The sequence below is a fragment of the Danio rerio genome, chromosome 1 (genome assembly GCF_052040795.2).
Source record: "Danio rerio strain M-AB ecotype USA chromosome 1, GRCz13ab, whole genome shotgun sequence".
NCBI lineage: Eukaryota > Metazoa > Chordata > Actinopteri > Cypriniformes > Danionidae > Danio > Danio rerio.
Window position 1 is genome coordinate 43,627,189 of NC_141021.1, and position 21,150 is coordinate 43,648,338.

Genomic DNA, 21,150 nt, shown 5'->3' on the forward strand with positions numbered 1-21,150 from the left:
ATTCTCCACAGAAATAGCAAAAAATGTCCGCAGATTCCATCTGGCCCTAGTTATAATGGTTATAACCCATATAAATATCTGTTTTATGCTAAGTTGTATAAATGTGGGTACTTTATAACTTCTGTGAATAAGGTTGCTGCTTTGTTTACAAACCAATTACTGTAAAAATTAACAAATAAATATGAAAAAAAAACTGTCCTACAGATTATGCATGGTTTTTATGAAGGGTGACAAAATGTCACTGCAAGCATCCTTCAGGTTTAAAAAGATAGTAATAATAGTAATCATAAATCAATAAAACCATTTTCCTTACAGCTTTAAATAAGGTGAGCATACACAATTATTTAAAAAAATGTTTTGCTGTTTTTTTACATTATGGATATATTAATGACATTAAAATTAGAATTTAATATAAAGAGGATTACTACAAATTTGTATTTATTTATTAAAAGCCCATGAGAGATAGAAGCTAACAAAAAAAGCATTTCTAAAAAATAAAAAAATATAAGTAATTCGTTTTCTGAAATGTAAATCTGTCCTTTGAAGCTTTCAGATATTGTTAATTACAGAATATTACATTATATTATAGAACTCAAGTCAATATCACTTATCTAATAACACTTAACCTAGGATTTGTATAAATAAGTTAAATTATGATATAATGTCTGTTTCATTTAGTGTTTTCAGTAATTCATTTACTTATTGACTATATGTAAATGAAAATATGAATAAAATATTTAATAAATTTATTTTTAGAAGATTGTTTATTTGCTTCAATAATATCAAACTATCTATTATTTATATATATATATATATATATATATATATATATTTATATATATATATATATATATATATATATATATATATATATATATATATATATATATATATTCATGTATATGTATATATATATATATATTTTTTTTTTTTTCATTATGAAAATTAGTTTTTGTGTTGTTGATTTGACGTCACATTTTAGAAAACATCTTATGCATGATTCATCAATTTATAGATTAAACAAAAATAATTAAACAAACAAACTGGACATTGAAAGTATATAGATTAGACAGATATGTTATTCCTGTAATATTTAATATTATTATTTTATTTTTTCTTTCTCTCAAAGTGTATTAAGTTATTTTAAGTTTTATATGTTATTCTTGTTGTATTTTTTTTTATGTAAACCTATAATTTTAATCTTTTTCAATTTGTATGACTGTTTAAAGTAATAAAAATTGTGGTTTAAAAAAAATAAACAAACAAACATCTCATGTTAACCCAATAGTCATCCAGAAACCGCTCATATGGATTACAAAATCAAACTGATCTACAATCTATACAAGTTGATTTGTTTCTTTTAACACATTATAATTTTATATATTAACACATTATAATGTGGTCTCCTCCCACCTGAATGATGCCGGCGTTGAACTCAGAGCCAACATCCAGCGGGTAGTTCTCCATCATGTAGAAAGCCACGGCGCACATCACCAACACATGCTGCTGGTTGTGCAGATTTACACAGCTGAAAAAGAGACACACACACATAAACAGCATTAGTCCTAAACACACTTGCGTATTTTCAGCGAGGCGATCTGATGCTAATTCTAGCGCTGGTCTTTAATGAAGGATCTCAGATCTCAGTAAGACACCATACATTACAGCTAATGAGGAGCTGATGACCATGCAGCGTGCCGTGTGTGTTGTCATTCCCTGTGTGAACATATTATTGAGTCTACCAGCATGCCACAGAGACTTTGGCATTAGCTTTGACTGCATGGGGCTTAACCTCTTAAGAGATGCGCTAACAGTGTGAAGCCTTTCATCCTATATTCTCTTAAATGAAACGGCAAACACCAAGAGTTTGTGCGAGACTAATGAGTGGTCGCCGTTGGCTGCTGTTGGGAGTGGTGTGGTGGTGGGGTTAAAGCTCAGGGCTGCTAAGAGAAAGGTTAGTGAATTCAGTCCACACAAAGAGTGAGCTATGAGCCTTCATCATTGACTGGCATCAGGAGAAAGTCTGCTACAATGGCTAATTAAGAGCAGCTAAAGGTTTTCTCAGTATTTTCTGAGCCCAATGTAAATGGAGAAGTTATGCTTATGTATAGGAAGTTATGTATATTTGCATTCACTACTTACTTCTATTTTAAAGATATATTTATAATCTGTTTTTGTCCTTTCTCTGTAATTCTGTTGCACTGTAGAAGCTCTGTCTCAAAAACAAATTCCTTGTATGTGTGAACATACCTGGCAATAAAGCGCTTTCTGAATCTGACATTAACCTTTCTGCATACTACTTTTCTCTCTTTTTTGGCTATAAATCTCTATTGAATATTTAATATATATGGATTGTGGATTAATATATATGGATTATGGAGAAACATGGATTTCAGGGTCGGTTTTGGAGTGTTTTTAATGTGACTGCACAAATAACAACACTTTAAAATAAATGCAATCTCTGATCATTTATTTGTTCAAGACTATAATGATACAAAGAAATATCTGCTAAGCCTTTAGTATATATATATATATATATATATATATATATATATATATATATATATATATATATATATATATATATATATATATATATATATATATATATATATATATATATATATATATATATATATATAAATATATATATATATATATATATATATATATATATATATATATAAAAAATTTTTATTATTATTATTTTTTTCATTAAAGGAATAGTCCCATTGAGAAACCATTGAGTTCCATAGAAGGAAAAACTAATATTATGGAAGTCAACGATTACAGGTTTTCAGCTTTCTTCTGAATATTTTCTTTTGTGTTCAATAGAATAAAAGAAACTAATTAGGGATGCACGATATATCGGCAGCCATATCGTTATCGGCCGATAAAATATATTTTTATGATTATCGTTATCGTTCTGATGTGAAAATTAGGCCGAAATTACATAATTGTACAGAACTGACTGCCTCGCGCACGCATGGGCGGAACTTGTTCAGACTTGTCCAGTGCACTGTAATGGAGCTTTCCTCACATTGTTTTTTCCTTCAAGTCCATCCTTTCTTCATGGGGTACTGCTGGGCGTTAATAACTTTTGGTTAATAACTATTTTGGTTTAAATCGCACACATGCTAAAGAACTCCTTGGGTTGTTTGTAATCTAATATAAATATTTGTTCTTTTCAAGGTGTTGCTTGTCATGTTTTGTTGATGTAGGATTGTATTCAGTTCAATCGGCATGTTTATAATGATTAAAACGAAGGCTTGTGATGGCTATTACCACACACGCACACACATAGTGAGCTGACCGAGCCTTCACAACAGCACCGGGGAGAGGCGCGCCAGTCACTAAATCTAGCGAATGGGTTCTTAACTGTCCGCCACATTTTGTCTTTATATTATGCTCTGTGTTTGTCATAAAGTCATCTGTGTTCAATGCTCAGGTGTTGTATCAAAATCTGAGTTGAGGACAAATATGACTTCGCTTCATCACACAGCGGCTTTAGTTATTTTTCAAACTCACAGCGGTTCATTTTTCCCACAACTGACAACAAGACCGATTGACAAGCAGCACCCACATGCATTCAATAGAATCTAGAACACTAAATGGGATGAATTAATGCCGCGTTTTCTAAAGTAATACTATCTGTATTCAGCTTTTCGCTTGTACGGTGGCTCTGAACTGTCAAAACACTTCTCTCAAAACGCTTTTTCTGACATTGTATATTTCTACATGTGTAGATTACTGTGACACGTTTTATTCAAGAACATTTGAGCTAGTTTCAGTCCTTAGTTCTTTCGGTTTCATTTTACTCAAGACATATTTATTAAACTTGTTTGTTGATGAACAAGTTTTGGCCTCCAAATCTTAAGAGTTATCGGTTATCAGTATCGGCCCACAAATCCATATCGGTGCATTCCTAAAACTAATAATGGTTTGAAGCAAATAAAGTTTAAGTTAATGACAGAATTTTCATATTAGGATCAAATATGCCTTTAATTAACAGTAGAAAATTAAGAAATTAAATAGTTACATTATGTAAACAAGCTGTATGTGTGAAAGCTAAAGTTTAGACAGACAGTAAATAATGTGTGTTAGGTGTGTTTGTGTGCGTTCAGTTTTAAGCATTACTTACTGTGCTAAAGCTTTAAGGTTAGACAGCAGGTATTCACTGACAGTCGGTATAAGCTGTCGCGCTGTATCGTCCAGTAGGTCACACTCCAGCACATACAGAACTCCATGAAGAGCCCCGATTCGACTGGGCAGATGAGTGCTGCGTAACGTGCTCTCCAGCAGACGGCAAACAGGCTCTGCAATGGCTTTATCCTGATACAGGTACATCAGTCCACATTGTTAACATCAGTCACATATAAAGAGTCAAAAGTGCATGTAAACACTCACCATGCCAAGCACTGCTGCTGCTTTACAGATTGCTGGAACAAGGTATTGGTTGAGGATCTCATCTTCTGGTGGATGCACCTTCTGCAGTTCAGTCAGTGTGGAGAACATCATATCAAACTGATTCCTCTCGGTGAAGAGATCAGACACTGCCAGCAGCTAAAAGAGAGAGATAGAAGAGGTGAGTGAACTGCAACGGAAGTGTAGTTTAGAACATTTACATTGTCATTTAGCAGATGCTTTTCTTTAAAGTGACTTACAATTAAGGAGGCATTCAGCGATTCAACAGCAAGAGGCAATACTAAATATACAACTGTTTGTGCTCAGAGAATTAAGTGCTAGTTTTGGAGACGGGTTTCCCAGTGATGGGTTGCTGCTGGAAGGGCATCTGCTGCGTAAAACATATGCTGGATAAGTTGGCAGTTCATTCAGAAGTGTCGTCAATACACTACTAACAGCTTTGAACCAGGCATCACACCCCTGAGCATGCCTTGGGCAGGAATTATTTACATTTTTTATACTGTGAAGTGGGTATTCCTGGAAGAAGGACTGAGGTTGTGTCCACGAAAGCAGTTTGTTCCACAGGCAAGCATATCTTTTTAGTTGTTTTCTATGAGACCACTTCATATTTTTTAGAATTGAGTATGTTTCAAACAGAGCACTGTGTGTGCAGTTTTTATTTTTGGAATTTTTTTTAATTGAAGGAAATGTTAAAATACGAAATTATAGTAAAACGCAGCGCTAAAGAAGTGTTCACAGTGCACGTTTTTAGGCCTTGATCACACCAAATGCACTTTTTATGATGAGAGGCCTTAAGAGCCTTTTTTGAATGGCTTACTAATCAGTCCATCCAGTATTTAGCAATCTGCGTTCGCTGAATTTATCGCAAAATCAAGCAAACTTTTGTATTTTTTCTAAAATGCCTTGGATTCGGGATCTAATCGATTTCTATGAGGTCATCTCGACACGGATTCCCTCAAAAACAAAGGCCATATGAATGCAAACAACCCTCGCTAAGCCATGATTTTATACACATCATGATCGTAGGTGGCAGTATATACACCTTACACTAGTCTGTAACTCAGCATTTAACTAGATAAAGAAGACACTGCACGTTAAATATGAGTAAACAAACAAAGTTGCATTTACCCACAAAAATTACGGTGAAAGACTAAGAAAAATTGAGGTGAGTGAAATTACTTAAATAAAGACTTGTTGCAGGCACAGCACATAACACCGGCAATGTGTCACGCCTTTTCACAGTGCACACGCTAGCAGAGCAGAAAGCAGGGTGTGTGCGCATTTTTTTTTAAACTGCTTTTATTCTAGCCAAAATAAAACTAATTTCATTTAATAACATGTAACATTTAAATTTAATAAAAAAATTTCTTCAGAGCAAAACATATTAGTAAGTACAGTGGAAAAATCCTTGCTCTGTTAAACATAATTTTGGAAATATTTGAAAATAAAAAAAAATTCACATGAGGGCAAATAATTTTGAAAAAACAAAACTTTTACATTTTTTTTTACAGAGATGGCCTTCATAAGAGACTTCCTGTGCAATGATTCAGTGGATTTTGATGTTTAAGCTGTTTTGCACACACAATTTAAACTGTATCCTTTAAATTTAAGTTGCAGAACCCAATGTATGGGTCAAGGAGTAATAAAAAATACAATAAAGACCTTTGTCTGTGTTATTTTTTATAGCAAATCAACACAAAATAATGCCACAAATATTGAGAAAAGCTGCAACAAAATCAGTCATTTAAGACCGCGAAATTCAGAAAAAAGGTCTTACAAAATCATGGAAGGACTGACTAATGGTTACAAGCATTTTGTGTGCAGTGCACCTTGTGTTTTAACACACTGTGCGCCCGCAGTTGAAAAAAGTCAAGCCTGAGCTGAAAAAGCATGTTATGTCAGTCGCATCTTTTTCATTCACCAATCAAATTATGCAAAAGCGGAGTTTCCGTTGAGGCAAAGAGCATAGAATCACTAAGAGGCGACACTCTAGTGCGATTTGAGAAACAGCCACTAGATGCCGCTAGTGTCGTGGGCTGCCATTTTGGAATGAAAATTCCAATAGAACAACAGCATATTATAAGTCTGTAAAATAAACTATTGAAAGTGCTGATGATTGTGAAAGGAAGTGTTGTATTGTCGTTCTTCAGGTTGTATCTCAGCTTTAATGCGCTTTTTAAATAAAAATGCGCTTGCCATCGCGACAGCAATAAGATCCAATGGACGGCGGATCACTTTCACTACAAAATGGAAGAATCGCGGGGCTGTTGCTGGGCGCCGCTATTGCAATGGAACGTTCTATTGAGTGTCGTCTCTTGGTGATTCTAAGTTGTTTGGTTGAGGTGACAAGCAGTGTTTGTGTGTTCAAGATGACTACAGAGACTTTTAAAGATGGAAGAGAGACTCACAAATCTTGAATATCACAATCTTATTAAATATTACAGTTATAACAATATCAACAGCAGCACGCACAATAAGCAGCTGATTCAGTTGTTGCCTAGCGAAACACTGCATTTCTTTTTTTACTTGTTAACAAAAAAATGCAGTCCGGTGCGCCTCGCATTCTCAGAGAGTAAAAAAAGTGCATTTGGTTAGATCGGCCACCTAGACTTTTTTTTTCAGAATGACATGTCTTAATAGTCAAAGTGTTTGTTCAGAAACAGTGCTAACCAATATAGATTTACACACTTTAAAGTAGTAAAGGAACCAGAAAGTGTAAAAACAAAAATACAACCCTATTAAGAGTAACCAAAACCACCCTCACCGATCTGACCACCTCACTGATGAGCACGACAGGAGTCTTCCTGCTGCTGGGGCTGCCAGGGAGAATCCACTGACTGTAGAGCTCCAGGAGGAACTGAGAGCAGGAGTGGATGTCAACCCCAGCACGGTGCTTCCTAGACAGGTCGAAAACAAAAGCCAACACATAGGGGTCAGTCTGGAGGATACTAGCTTTAAGAAGCTATGCTGCCAATAAATCAAATCAGTGGCCAATCAGGTGTGTTTGAGAGTTCTGACCTAGAGTTGATTGGTGATAATTGTGGTGAGGCTGGAGCTGGAGCATCTGCTTCATCTTCCTCATCCTCACCCCATTCCTCCTCCCTCAGAGGTGTGATGTTGTTTCCTAACCACACTGAATGAATCGACACCTGCAAAATACAATTTTTTTTTTTTTTTTAGGGTTATATTTGAGTGAACTATTCATTTAGGAAAGGCTAATAGAAGGAAGAAATGTTCTATAGTAGTCAGTTTACTAACTTGACCCAGTTTGTAGTCCATGTTGCCCATCTCCCTCTCTGTGTTAATCTGCAGGAGGAGTTTCTCATGGCTGATGAGTGTGCCTGAATATGCAGATATACATGTAGAGGTGATATATATGACAACATGCACATAGTCAGAGCAAGAGGGCATTTCTGAAATCAAATCAAATCACTTTTATCGTCACATCATCAGCAGCATGTGTGCTATGATGATTGAAAAGCTTGGTGCTGGCTCCAGACAGTACAAAATACAACAGCATACTCCCAAAAAAAAAAAAAAAACAGGACAATGTAAAATTGACAATGAATAGGTGTACCCATAGGCAGTATTGTTTGTATGGATATGCAAAGTATGGATTGGTGACCGCTGACCTGCTGTTGAGGATGATAGTGATGGCACAGGGTCCCAGGCTTGATAAGGAAAATGTGTGGCAATGTTGTCTCTCTTTGACACCATGGCCTGAATCTCACGCTCAACCATACCTCTAATCACACTCAACTTCCGGCCAAACCTGAAGAACACACAACAACATATTTAAACACATGTTTAAACCTAGAGGAACAGCACAATAATACAATTAAGCTGCTTTCCCACTGTGGTATGTTTTAGCTTACTTTGGGCAAGGACAATAGAGAACACACGAACTGTCACTCGTATCTTTTTGAATGGGGAAAAGTGTAACGGTCAATAAGTGAATAAAACCCCACCTATTAGTACAGGAGCCAATCGCCGATCGCTATACGGTGAAAAAAGCTCGGCCTCTAGTATAGAAGGCAATTATTGATTGCTATAGACTGACAATACTCTGGGGGAGGGGCTTGGACCAGACGTGAGTTTCTGCAGATTTTGTGCGATTTGGATGTTTAGAAATGAAACTAAAGGGATAGTTGTTGTTTAATTTTATTGGTGACTTTTAATATGAATTTCAATCATAATCTTGGTGAGCAGTTTTGGAATTTGATAATTCCCCATTCAAACAGAATACCCAAGCATACTGCCTGAGAGGTGTTTCAAAGATGGCGGCCAAGTGAAATGACTTGCCTTAAAGGGATTTTGCTTTGGTTCAGTTTTGATTGGCTCCATTTGCATTTCCACTACAATTTAGTACTGCTTAAAAGTGTGAGTGTGTGTGTGTGTGTGTGTGTGTGTGCGTGCGTGCGTGTGTGTGTGTGTGAGATTATTGCTTTGTTTGTGTCACCTGTACTGGAAAAACGTTCTGAGAAAAACTTTTCATTCCAGGTCATCCCATCCACTGCTCAACTGCTAATGAAAAAAGGAGAATCTGGAACTTTTATACTAACCACGATGTTGTAGCGAGTTTTTTTTTCTTGTGGTCGTATAAAAATGATTTAGTCATGTGAACCAATAATACCACAATGTCAGCTATGGACTATTTAAAGGTTTAATGTTCTCGTGTCACAAATACAATCATGCTCGCAGTGAGGCTGTTAGTAATGATTCTCTTGCACCAATCAATGAACATCAGCGTGCATGTCACGTTTTGAGAATGGCATGTTTAGAGATCACCCAAAGGGGTACAAAAAATACAATACAAGATATTAGTGTATCTGTACACACTACCTTGTATTTTTTTGTACTACAAAAAAATGAGCCATACTGAACCAAACCAATATAAATGTAATGTGTATTTATATAGCGCATTATGTAGCGTGTATAGCCATTCACCCAAATCGCTTCACAATCATGAATGGGGGTCTCTCCACACCACCACCAGTGTGCAGTGAGCATCCATTTGGATGATGCGACGGCAGCCTCAGGACAACGGCACCAGTGTGCTCACCACACACCTGCTATTGGTGGAGTGGAGAAACAGTGATAGAGCCAATTCGGTGGATGGGGATTATTGGGAGGCCATGATCGGTTAGGGGGCCAGGACACCGGGGTCACACACCTACTCTTTACGAAAAGTGTCATGGGATTTTTAATGTCCACAGAGTGCCAGGACCTCAGTTTAACGTCTCATCCGAAAGACGGCGCTCACTGACAGTATAGCGTTCCCTTCACTATAATGGGGCATTAGGACTCATGCAGACTGCAGGATGAGTGCCCCCTTGTTGGCCTCAATAACACCACTTCCAACAGCAACCTAGTTTTCCCATGTGGTCTCCCATCCAGATACAGACCAGGCTCAGCTCGCTTAGCTTCAGTGAGTAACTGGTCTTGGGTTGCAGAGTGATATGACAGTGGAACCAAGCACCTTCAAAATCTACAAACCTGGTGTCCAGAGCTTTAAGGATTTTGTTGCGGGGTTGCTGTTCAGGACAGCTGACGGCTGGATTTCCAGCTGTCGGTAGAGTCATGGCACTTAGTACCAGAGAGGTGATGGCCTGAACTGCCAGTACATTTATCTGAGTCCTCTCCAGATCCTCCTTGGAGACAAACAGACATGTCTTATTTATCACTCTAAGCATTCAAATCATGGACAAATGGTTTTCTTTCTACCTCCTGCTGGGTTTCCTCCTCTTGGTCCATCGTGATTGGCTGAGTGACCAGCACTCCCAACAGCGTGGCCCACGTCTCCTCAAACTGGGTTCGACTGCTCCAACCTGCAAGAAGAAATCAAGATGCTTCATAACCATAGCATGGCTGGACTAGTTAGTAAATGGTGATTAAAAATTTCAATTATATCCCTTTAAATAGACACTTTATTTGCATTCAATATGATTAGATATGTATATAAAATCCCATCTGTAAATTCTATTTAATGCAGACACTAAAATATAACTTCAAATGCATTTTCTGAACTTATTTTAAAGCAACAGACCGGTCTGAAATTAGTCTCGTACCCAGAGTGTTAATGCGGTAGAGGAACTCTCTGAACACATCCTTCTCCTGCAGGAACTCTACCGGGATCTCTGGCAAAGCTGTGCCAAATTCTCCACTCAGCTTGGGGGACCAGCCCAGCTTCCAGACCTGGAAAACCAAACATAAGAACACTTTAATACAGTTCTAAGCACATAATACATACACACACACATATATAAATACTTCACTCTCTCACCAGTGGTGGGATTCGGGTGTAGCTGTTCACAAGGGGCAGCCTGGCCAGACTAATGATGACGTTTCGTAGGGTGGGTGTAAGAAACGCTGGGATGTTCTTGTTTTTGTGGTGACCTAGAGTCAGGACAGTCTGCAGACCTTCAACCAGCTCAGCCATGATCTCACAACAATGCCATTCACGCTGGTCTAAAAATCACAGACATAGCAACTCATGTTAGAGACACATGATACTGAATGTTTGACTAGATCAGATAAGTCAATTTTCTTAAATTATTTTGGCCAATAGCCAATGTGGATATATATAAAATGTTATTAAAGTTGTACACTTGAAGTTTGTGATTTTATATAACCCATAATCCATTTATATAACACCCACCAACCCGCCAAATGCAGGTAGATTTCAGCTGTGGCGGGTTAGACAGTCTAAAAAAAGAAAAAAATTTATTAAATATACTATTAATACTATTCAGACCCCCTAGTTTTTTTGCATTTCCGCGATAGCTGAATCCAACGCAAAATTAGCAAAAATTCACAATATATTATTATCTCGAAAAATGACGTCTCACCTGCTCACTCACAATCATTAAATTACATGGAATAGGGGGCGGGGGAGTTTTCAGCTTGTGCAGTAAGCAGATGCAGATGGAGCACGAGTGATTTACATGTGAAGTCATAGCAAAGATGGGATATAGACATCTTGTGGCACGGATTGGACGTTTTGTGCGTTTGACACGCTTCAGACTGCAAAAGAAAGTTCGACCCAACGGAGCAATGCAACAGATGAGATTGGTTCTAGGGTGACGGCCACTAGACGTGACCAAATTGAAGGACATTATTTGTGCTTCACATGTATGGCTGATAATATGATGTTCATCAAATCTATAAATTATTTCGTTCAACTCTTTCCCTGCAGTTTACGAGAGAAAACACTTCCCTGTCATTGAGGAGTTTTACCGCAATCCGTACTTTAGGTGTATTACGGTAGGGGAAGCCCTAATGCATGTCCTATGTGTGACATGATGTCAGGTGCTCCGAGGAGGAAAATCTGAAAGAAAGTAAGATCGTGGATAAAACTTTGACTTTATCCCCATCGTTACAAATTTTGTCTTGACATAGACCAAAGTAAAGAAGCTTTATTTTAATGATTTGTGTCATTGTTTTAGATTGCACACCTAACATGGTAGGCTACCTAACATGGTAAATACATATACTTTTTTAACATATATATATAACATATATATATAACATAAATATATATATATATATATATATATATATATATATATATATATATATATATATATATATATATATATATATATATATATATATATATATATATATATATATATATATATTTATTTATTTATTTATTTATTTATTTATTTATCGCAAAATTGTCCGCATATTTATGGGAATTACCGCCACAAAACCAGTCATTTTTATTGCAAAAAACTCACCAAAAAATCCTGAAAAACTAGAGGGTCTGACCATTTTATTTTATACTAGTATTAACAGTATTTTTAATTCATATTTTCTTTACATTTTAATGTGTGTAACAACACCTCTTAAATAAATACAATTTCTTATCGGGCTAGCAATAGGGGCTGGGGGGAGTCAAGTGCTTCTCTCTTAAACTTCAGCAAATAAGACTCATTATTGATGACCTGTTATAATGAATATTTTTAGTGCTTCAGAGGCTACTGTGCATGATACTCAAGTAACAGCTCATTTATAATTTCCTAAGTAATTCAAAACTGTGAATATAATCACTTATTAGTGTGTTTGTGTGTGTGTGTGTGTTGACTCACTATCCGAAGAGTCCACCTGGTCTTCTGACTGTTCTGATATTTTCCTCTCTGGTCTTAGAAACTGGTCACCAGGACCAACAGCGACTAGAAATGTGTTCATAAATACAAATTTTTTTAAATGACATTTTTATAAAATACACTTTTTTTTCCTCTCTCAGAGCTTTATAACACACACCTGCATGGATGAGGAGCTGTATGCAATGGATGATGGAGCAGGTGTGTGTGAGGTAGGAGTGAGAGGTGAAGTGTGTCCACACCGCCGGCTGCTGGAGAGCCAAACACAGACACGACAGACTCATCTGCATGTCAACACTCAGAGGCAGCTGATCCTGCAGCAAACGCCAAACCACCACCTAGAACACACACACATAGAAAGAGAAACATGAGCAGAGCGGATGTTATTTTATTTACACGCACACAAACAATTATTATCCTCCTATTATCTTTCCATCAATACATGTCACATAGAGGTGTGCATTATTTATCATCTGCGATAATCATGTGCAAGCTGACATTATCGAGTACGTCACTCACTTTGCAAAAAATAAATAAATATATGACTTCAGAGTCCAAAGCATTCACTGCATTAAAAAGCCTATTACAACACAGGCAAAAGCCCTTTGGTTAAATTTATAAAAACAAAAAAATTATTTGTAAGTTCTTTTTTTAAATATAATAAAAATAATATTTAATATAACTGAAAAACAGTGCATCTGGAAAGTATTCATTGCACTTGACTTTTTCCACATTTTTTTAATGTTACAGCCTTTTATTTATTTTTTTGCTCAACTTTGGCTGATATATAGACAGTACAGGTATTTATCATATTGTTTAACTTTACCGTGAATAAAACTTGCTGATATGGAATTTATATACATATACAGAGTGCATCTGGAAAGTATTCATAGCGCTTCACTTTTTCCACATTTTTTATGTTACAGCCTTATTCCAAAAAATATTCTACACACAATACATTATAATGACAATGTGAAAAAATATTTTATTTGAAATTGTAGCAAATTTATTAACATAAAAAACCTGAAAAATCACATGTACAGAAGTATTCACACCCTTGCTTTACTGTCTTTAAATAAACAATATGATAAATACCTGTACTGTCTATATATCAGCCAAAGTTGAGCAAAAATAAAAATAAAAAATAGCTGTAACATTAAAAAAATGTGGAAAAAGTCAAGTGCAATGAATTCTTTCCAGATGCACTTTTTCAGTTATAATAAATACAATTTTTTTTTATATTTAAAAAAAAACATACAAATAATCATTTTGTTTTCATAAATTTTATCTGAGGGCTTTTGCCTGTGTTTTAATAGGCTTCTTAATGCAGTGAATGCTTTGGACTCTGAAGTCATATATTTATGACATACTCGATAATGTCAGCTAGCTATATATCAGCCAATGTTAAGAAAAAAAATCCATTTTGATGGACCATTACCTCATTATCTCATATAAAATCATCTTATTTGAACAGGATGTCTTACCTCTATAGCGAGGGTGCTGAAGGTGGTAATGAGTGTCTCTCTGTCTTTGGGAATGTGCATTGAGGATGGCAGTTTGGACAGAGACAGCAGGTACTGACTCAACACGCCACACAGACTCAACACAGTCTGATAAAACCCAGGCTCACCTGCAACACACACACACACACACACACACACACACACACACACACACACACACACACACACACACACACACAAACATATGCAATCAGAGTATCTATATTATCTCCTTACAATAATTTGCAGCTCTGTTTATTTAGAATAGCAGAAGCAGCTAATGATCCAGTGTTTTCAGGGTCTGTTTTCTGGTTCATTTCACAATAAACAAGGTGAACTCAATCCTTGTCTGTGCATTTGGTTGCACAATATGTGCTAAGGTAACTTTACTTACACATTTACACAATTTCATTAACTTGTAACCTGCATTTAAGCAGTAGACAAAATAAACACTAAACACAATAACTTTAAAATGTTCAAACACTCAAGAATTCAACATTTCACTGTGATGTTTTTAGTATTTTAACTTGAAGTGTAAAATAAGCACATGGCTAATGGTTTTAACTCATTGCTCACATTTTAACACATTGGTAACATGACATAACTTTGCAAGGATCTTTAGCACATTGCTAGCATTTAACATTTGAACTTTTTGCAAACATTTTAATGTTGCTAACATCATAAACATTGCTAAGATCCTTAGCACACTGCTTGCATTTAACATTTTAACTTTTTGCTAACTCTTCTTGCATTTTTTCGAACATTTTAACATTGTTAACATGATATAAAATTGATTGTAATTTTTTGCACAATGCTAGCATATAAGATTTTAACTATTTGCCAACATTTTCTCCTTTTTCCTAAAATTTTAACAAGTTGCTAAGATGATTTCACGTTGCTAGTATCGTTAGCACATTGCTAGAATTTAACATTTTAACCTTTTACTAACTCTTCTTTTTGTTTTCTAACATTTTAACCTGTTGCTAACATAATATAACATTGCTAAGATCCTTAGCACAATGCTAGCATATTAGATTTTAACTTTTGCCAACATTTTCTCCTTTTTCCTAAAATTAACAAGTTGCTAAGATTATTTAGCATTGCTAGTATCTTTACCACATTGCCAGAATTTACCATTTTAACTTTTTGCTAACTCTTTTTGCTGTTTTCTAACATTAACATGTTGCTAACATAATATACCATTGCTATGAGCTTAAGCCCAATGGTAGAATTTAACATTTTGACTTTTTCCTAACTCCTATTGCTGTTTGCTAACAATTTAACATGTTGCTAACATAATATAACATTGCTAAGATCCTTAACACATTGCTATAATTTAACATTTTAACTTTTTGCTAACTTTTCTTGATTTTTTCTAACATTTTAACATTGTTAACATGATAAAACATTGCTAGTAACTTTAGCACAATGCTAGCATATTAGATTTGAACTTTTGCCAACATTTTCTCCTTTTTCCTAAAATTAACAAGTTGTTAAGATTATTCAACAATGCTAGTATCTTTAACACATTGCTAGAATTTAACATTTTGCTCTTCTTGTGTTTTTCTAACATTTTAACATGTTGCTAACATAAGATAAAATATGATCTTTAGCCCAATGCTAGCACTTAACATTTTAACTTTTTGCTAATTCCTCTTGCTTTTTCTAACATTTTAGCACGTTGCTAACATAACATTGCTATAATCTTCAGCACAATTCTAGCATTTAAGATGAACTTTTTGCCAACATTTTCTGCTTTTTAACATTTTAACAAGTTGCTAACATGATTTAACATTGCTAGTATATTTAGCACATTGCTAGCATTTGACATTTTAACTTTTTGCCAACACTTCTTGCTTTTTTTAACATTTTAACATGCTGCCAGCAACGTTTTACAATAATAGCTTGTTTCTGTTTAAATGTTTATTAATGTGTATTATATTAGTTTTATGTTTTAGTACATTCCTAACATATTACTACCACACATTGCTAACATGTTGTTAACAAGTTTTCATCACTAGTATGATTTAACATTCTTGAATGATGTTCTATGCTATATTTTTATGACCTTTCTTACTCCAGCTCACCATATACTTGATTCAGCTTCTGCCAGTAGTCCGGACATATTTTAGATGAAGGGAGGAGGGGCTGATGAGGTGAGGGGAGGAGCTCTATGACACCAGCCAATCGCTCGAAGGTCACCTGTTGAGCGGTGTCAAATAATACCGCCCCATGATCCTTACACACCCTCTGCACCCCAACACTCAGACATGATGCCAGCAGACACAGGTTGAAGTCCTATAACACAAATTACAGTCAGAATCAGAAAAAAAGACATAACGCATGAGTTTTTTTTTTTCATTTGTTCATTGAGACAGGAAAATTTACAAACACAATCAGGAGATCAATATAAAAGAAGGAAACTACACATTACATTAACTGCATTCTTATAAAGAGAAATGTAAGAAAACATAGAAAGGAAGGGGAAAGTAAATTACAATAGTACAGAAGTGTATGAAAATAAATTAAAGAACCCCTATTATGGTTTTTTGAAAATGACCCTCCATGCAGTGTGTAACACAGCTCTAAGCGAAGTGAAATTTCCAGCTTAAATCTGAAATTTGTGTTTAAAAATATTAATTCATTTATAAAAGTCGACTCATAGCGGTTCGAATGAATCACCGCGCTAACGAGTCTTTAGCCGTGTCATCATGATGTCGATACGAAACTCAAGCTCGGCCCATTTGTTGCACGTGCAGACCTGGGAAAATTGAAACCCCTGGCCCAGCCCACAAACACTATAGAAAGAAGAAGATGAAAACAAACACTGTAGCAGATCCCAGTTGAATCCAGTCACAGAGGCTGTGCTGTGAATTGTGAGGGGAGTTGGTTTTATTTCCCTACCCAAAGATAAGGCTGTGAAGAGTCAGTTTATTTTTGCAAAAATATCATAGCATTACAGTCCCAGCATTGTGCTGTTCCCGTCATTTTTCTGACGAGTGCTTCAGCAATCTACACGCCCTGCAACGGCACGTGCCTCTTTCTTTATGGATTTAAATGCGTTTGTGCGCTCTCAATTCTCTGCTGCTTTTCGTTGCTATGGCCAACGTCAGCTGTTCCTACACAAGTGAAGAAGTTAAGTTTCAAAAAAGTTCAGTTTTGCCCCTGTGTGGATGAATACTGAATGTGTGTCACTGTTTTTACTTATGGTTAAGAATAGAGCAATATGCTGGTGTTTAACTGCTTTAATGCACTCCTGCATTGGGCTCACACATACACTCTGCACTCCGACTACTTTAACAATGTTGATAATCCATGGTGGGGATTTCACTCTGTCTCACAATGAAAGCAGTTGACCAATTACAACAGACTGGGTTATCTGACCAATCAGTGCAGATTATCATCACACTAAGGAGGGGTTTGGGAACAAATTAATCGCTGAGCAAATCATATGTTAGTCGTTGGGATAATTAGGTAAAATAAATTCATATTATAAGACAATGAAAGTGTTTTTTTGACATTGCATGCATATCAGCCTGTTGTTAAAACCCCCAAAACCAAAATGTGACCTTTTGTAAAGAATAATAGGGGCTCTATAAGTTATTAAAAGCATCACGGGAAAGATATCTAAACCTTGTAACAGTCAAAAGGTAACAGTTCTTTGTATAGTACCAAAAATATGAGATATTTTTGTTTTTACACATATGGAAAGATTTGTGCAGTATCAACCTCAAGAAAATGTTAAAAATTTGTGATAGAAGTCAAGCATTTCTGTTTATTTATGTATAAAAAACATTTTCTAAACAAAAAAAATAGATTTGTGCGTGAATTCTGAGCAATAACAAATAATTGTAATTCTACACAATTGCAATTGTAACTGTAAATGTATTAAAGATTAATCATCTTCACAAAATGTACAATTACCCAAAATATTAACAAATATTTGGATATAAAATAATTAATTAGATAATGATTCCGATCTTTACCTTGCAGGTCATGATGGCGTTTAGGTCAGATTGGGGAAGTTTGGTCAGCAGCTCTGTAGTTTCATATAGAGCTCCTTCGCCTCTCAAACAACACTGGGATTTCACCAGAGTAACATACCACTCCTGAAACACACAAACACACACAACAGTAACAAAAGTTATGTTTTAGCTAAAAGGATGTGCCACATTTTCTGCTAACCAGTCATACCTTATTGGGTTCCACGTTTTCAGGTGGAGGGGGAGGATCTCCATCCAGTGGGTGTGTAGTGATGGGGGCGACAGGGCTTGTGGTGTCTTCAGCAACAGTGGCTCTGAACCTGTCCAGCAGGGAGAAGAACCGCTGATGCCTGACAAAAGAAAGAGAGAACGGGGAGATCTTCATACCTACATTGACAAAACAAACAGATGAGAGTGAAAACTGCGAGCTGACTTACCTTTGTGCGAGACCACTGGTCTGCAGGTACTGCTGAATCCTGTCCAGCTCCTCTAGAGGAAGCTGAGCGATACTATTCTACAGTAGAAAGCACAATCATATGGAACTTAGGGATGTGCAGATATTAAAATTTAGACTAATACACATAACTCTTTATGTCTGGACCCTAAGAAATAATACACTCACTGGCCACTTTATTAGGTACACCTGTCCAGCTGCTCGTTAATGCAAATTTTTTAATCAGCCAATCACATGGCAGCAACTCAATGCATTTAGGCATGTAGACATGGTCAAGACGATCTGCTGCAGTTCAAACTGAGCATCAAAATGATATGACGATGATTTAAGTGACTTTGAATCTGGCAGGGTTATTGGTGCCAAACAGGCTGATCTGAGTATTTTAGAAACTGCAGATCTACTGAGATTTTCACGCACAACCATCTCTAGGGTTTACAGAGAATTGTATAAATGGGATAAAATATCCAATGAGCGGCAGTTCTGTGGGCGCAAATGCTGTGTTGATGGCAGAGGTCAGAGGAGAATGGCCAGACTGGTTTAAGCTGATAGAAAGGCAACAGTAACTCAAATAACCACTCGTTACAACCAGGGTATGCAGAAGAGCGTCTCTGAACACACAACATGTCAAACCTTGAGGTAGATGGGCTACAGCAGCAGATAACCACACCTGGTGCCCCTCCTATCAGCTAAGAACAGGAATCTGAGGCTACAATTCGCACAGGCTCACTAAAAATGGACAATAAAAAATTGGAAAAAATGTTGCCTGGTCTGATGAGTCTCCATTTCTGTTGCAACATTCGGAGGATAAGGTCAGAATTTGGCATCAACAAAATGAAAGCATGGATTCATTCATCCCTCCAGCAGGATAACGTGCCATGTCATAAAGCGCAAATCATTTCAGACTGGTTTCTTGAACATGACAATGAGTTTACTGTCCTCAAATGGCCTCCACAGTCACCAGATCTCAATGCAATAAAGCACCTTTTGGATGTTGTGGACTTGGAGATTTGCATCCTGGATGTGCAGCAGTCAAATCTGCAGCAGCTGCTTGATGCCATCATGTCAATATGGACCAAAATCTCTGAGGAATATTTCCAGTACCTTGCTGAATATAAACCATGAAAGATTAAGGCAGTTCTGAAGGCAAAACGGGGTCCAACCTGGTACTAGTAAGGTGTACGTAATTAAGTGGCCAGTGAGTGTATACAAGCAGATATACACACATTTTACATAGATTTGTTTTTAAGGCAGCCTGATTACAAAGAAAAAAAACAATGTCACAATCAAACATTTATTAAGTTGGCATAGACTTTTTTAAAAATTTCAAACACCAGAGAGCAGCGATATACTGATGCCATAATAAATCTAAGTTAATTAAGGAGTATATTTTTATTATAGAGTTCTCATAATGAACTGTTTATAGGAAAGTGTCTGGTGCATGCAGACAGGACAGAATGTCTCTCCAGGACACTCAGGATTGCAAAATATTGTCCCGAAACATTGAGCATTTATAAGAAAGCGTCTGGTGCATATGGAGAGGAAATAGTGTGTGTCTCCTACATTTATTGCAGAAATCAAGGCAACAACTTGCAAGTCTTTAAGTAAAAACTCCCACACACAACATTTTATCTACCCTCTAGCATAAACTCTTATAACCTTGAACCAACAATACTAATTATGGCTGAATAATATATCATTTGAGCATCGATCTCTCAATAATAATGCGTTTTATTTGAAGGCACCTTTCATGACACACAAGGTCACCCACCGTACAGGACAGCTAGAACAATCAGCTCAAATAAAAACACAATAAAAGTCAATAGAATACAATAACATTTTTAAAATGCAATCAGGTTAAAGAGAATAAGCTGTTCTAAACAGATGTGTTTTGAGTTTGGATTTCAATTGTAAAAGAAAGTTTAAACTCAAAACACATCTGTTTAGAACAGCTTATTCTCTTTAACCCCACTGCATTTTTCAATTTGTGTGCATGGATCCTTTATTAAAGATTTAAAGATAATGATATTATTAAATATTAATTTTTATTATTATTTATACAATGAAGACCATGTTATTTTACATTTTGACCATAAAGCACTTTTTTAATTTATTTTTGCTTGTTATATATTATAATTTATACATATACACTGCATAGAAAAAGACTTGATCATCCTAGTTGATCTAAATTATTGAAATATTTCCAAATAGAGCTATTTAAATTATTAACTCATATCGCAATATGTACATCATATGTAATTATGTTTAAATTGTTTATTGTGAAAAAACAAACATTACATCAGTACAGATAGTTACATATCATTCTTTTTCTTTTTTTACAAAAGAGACAAAAAATAATAACAAAATATATATATATATATATATATATATATATATATATATATATATATATATATATATATATATATAATAAAAAAGAGAAAAATTAATAATAATAATGATAATAATAAAAGAAGAAAAGAAAAATAGAAACATAAGTATTAAGTGTACAGAAAATTACAATCAAATGTTCAGATACTTTGTCAATGTTGAAAGTAAACATTTACAATTAAACGGTATAAAATAGTATTAGATAAAACAAAAAAGTTTAATTAATACGAAATAAATTAAAAAAAGAGGGAACTCAGGAGAGTGCATCTATTAAATGGAAGGCAATACCT

At 35.5% G+C, this 21,150-nt stretch overlaps 1 protein-coding gene across 9 annotated transcripts in view; it reads right to left on the bottom strand.

The window, feature by feature from the left end:
• Nucleotides 1-21,150, bottom strand: part of htt (huntingtin) — a 77,500-nt gene that overhangs the window by 6,957 nt on the left and 49,393 nt on the right. For 8 of the 9 annotated variants that reach the window (XM_087235149.1, XM_087235148.1, XM_087235146.1 and 5 more), the window contains 18 exon segments: nt 18,456-18,532; nt 18,230-18,368; nt 18,022-18,144; nt 16,123-16,333; nt 14,018-14,163; nt 12,694-12,871; nt 12,519-12,602; nt 10,709-10,893; nt 10,494-10,620; nt 10,150-10,253; nt 9,922-10,076; nt 8,058-8,197; nt 7,684-7,766; nt 7,444-7,574; nt 7,190-7,322; nt 4,408-4,563; nt 4,142-4,332; nt 1,414-1,528 (listed from right to left, as the gene is read on the bottom strand). In XM_087235149.1, coding sequence (XP_087091275.1) covers nt 1,414-1,528; nt 4,142-4,332; nt 4,408-4,563; nt 7,190-7,322; nt 7,444-7,574; nt 7,684-7,766; nt 8,058-8,197; nt 9,922-10,076; nt 10,150-10,253; nt 10,494-10,620; nt 10,709-10,893; nt 12,519-12,602; nt 12,694-12,871; nt 14,018-14,163; nt 16,123-16,333; nt 18,022-18,144; nt 18,230-18,368; nt 18,456-18,532 — 2,478 coding nt within the window. 9 annotated transcript variants of the gene reach the window in all.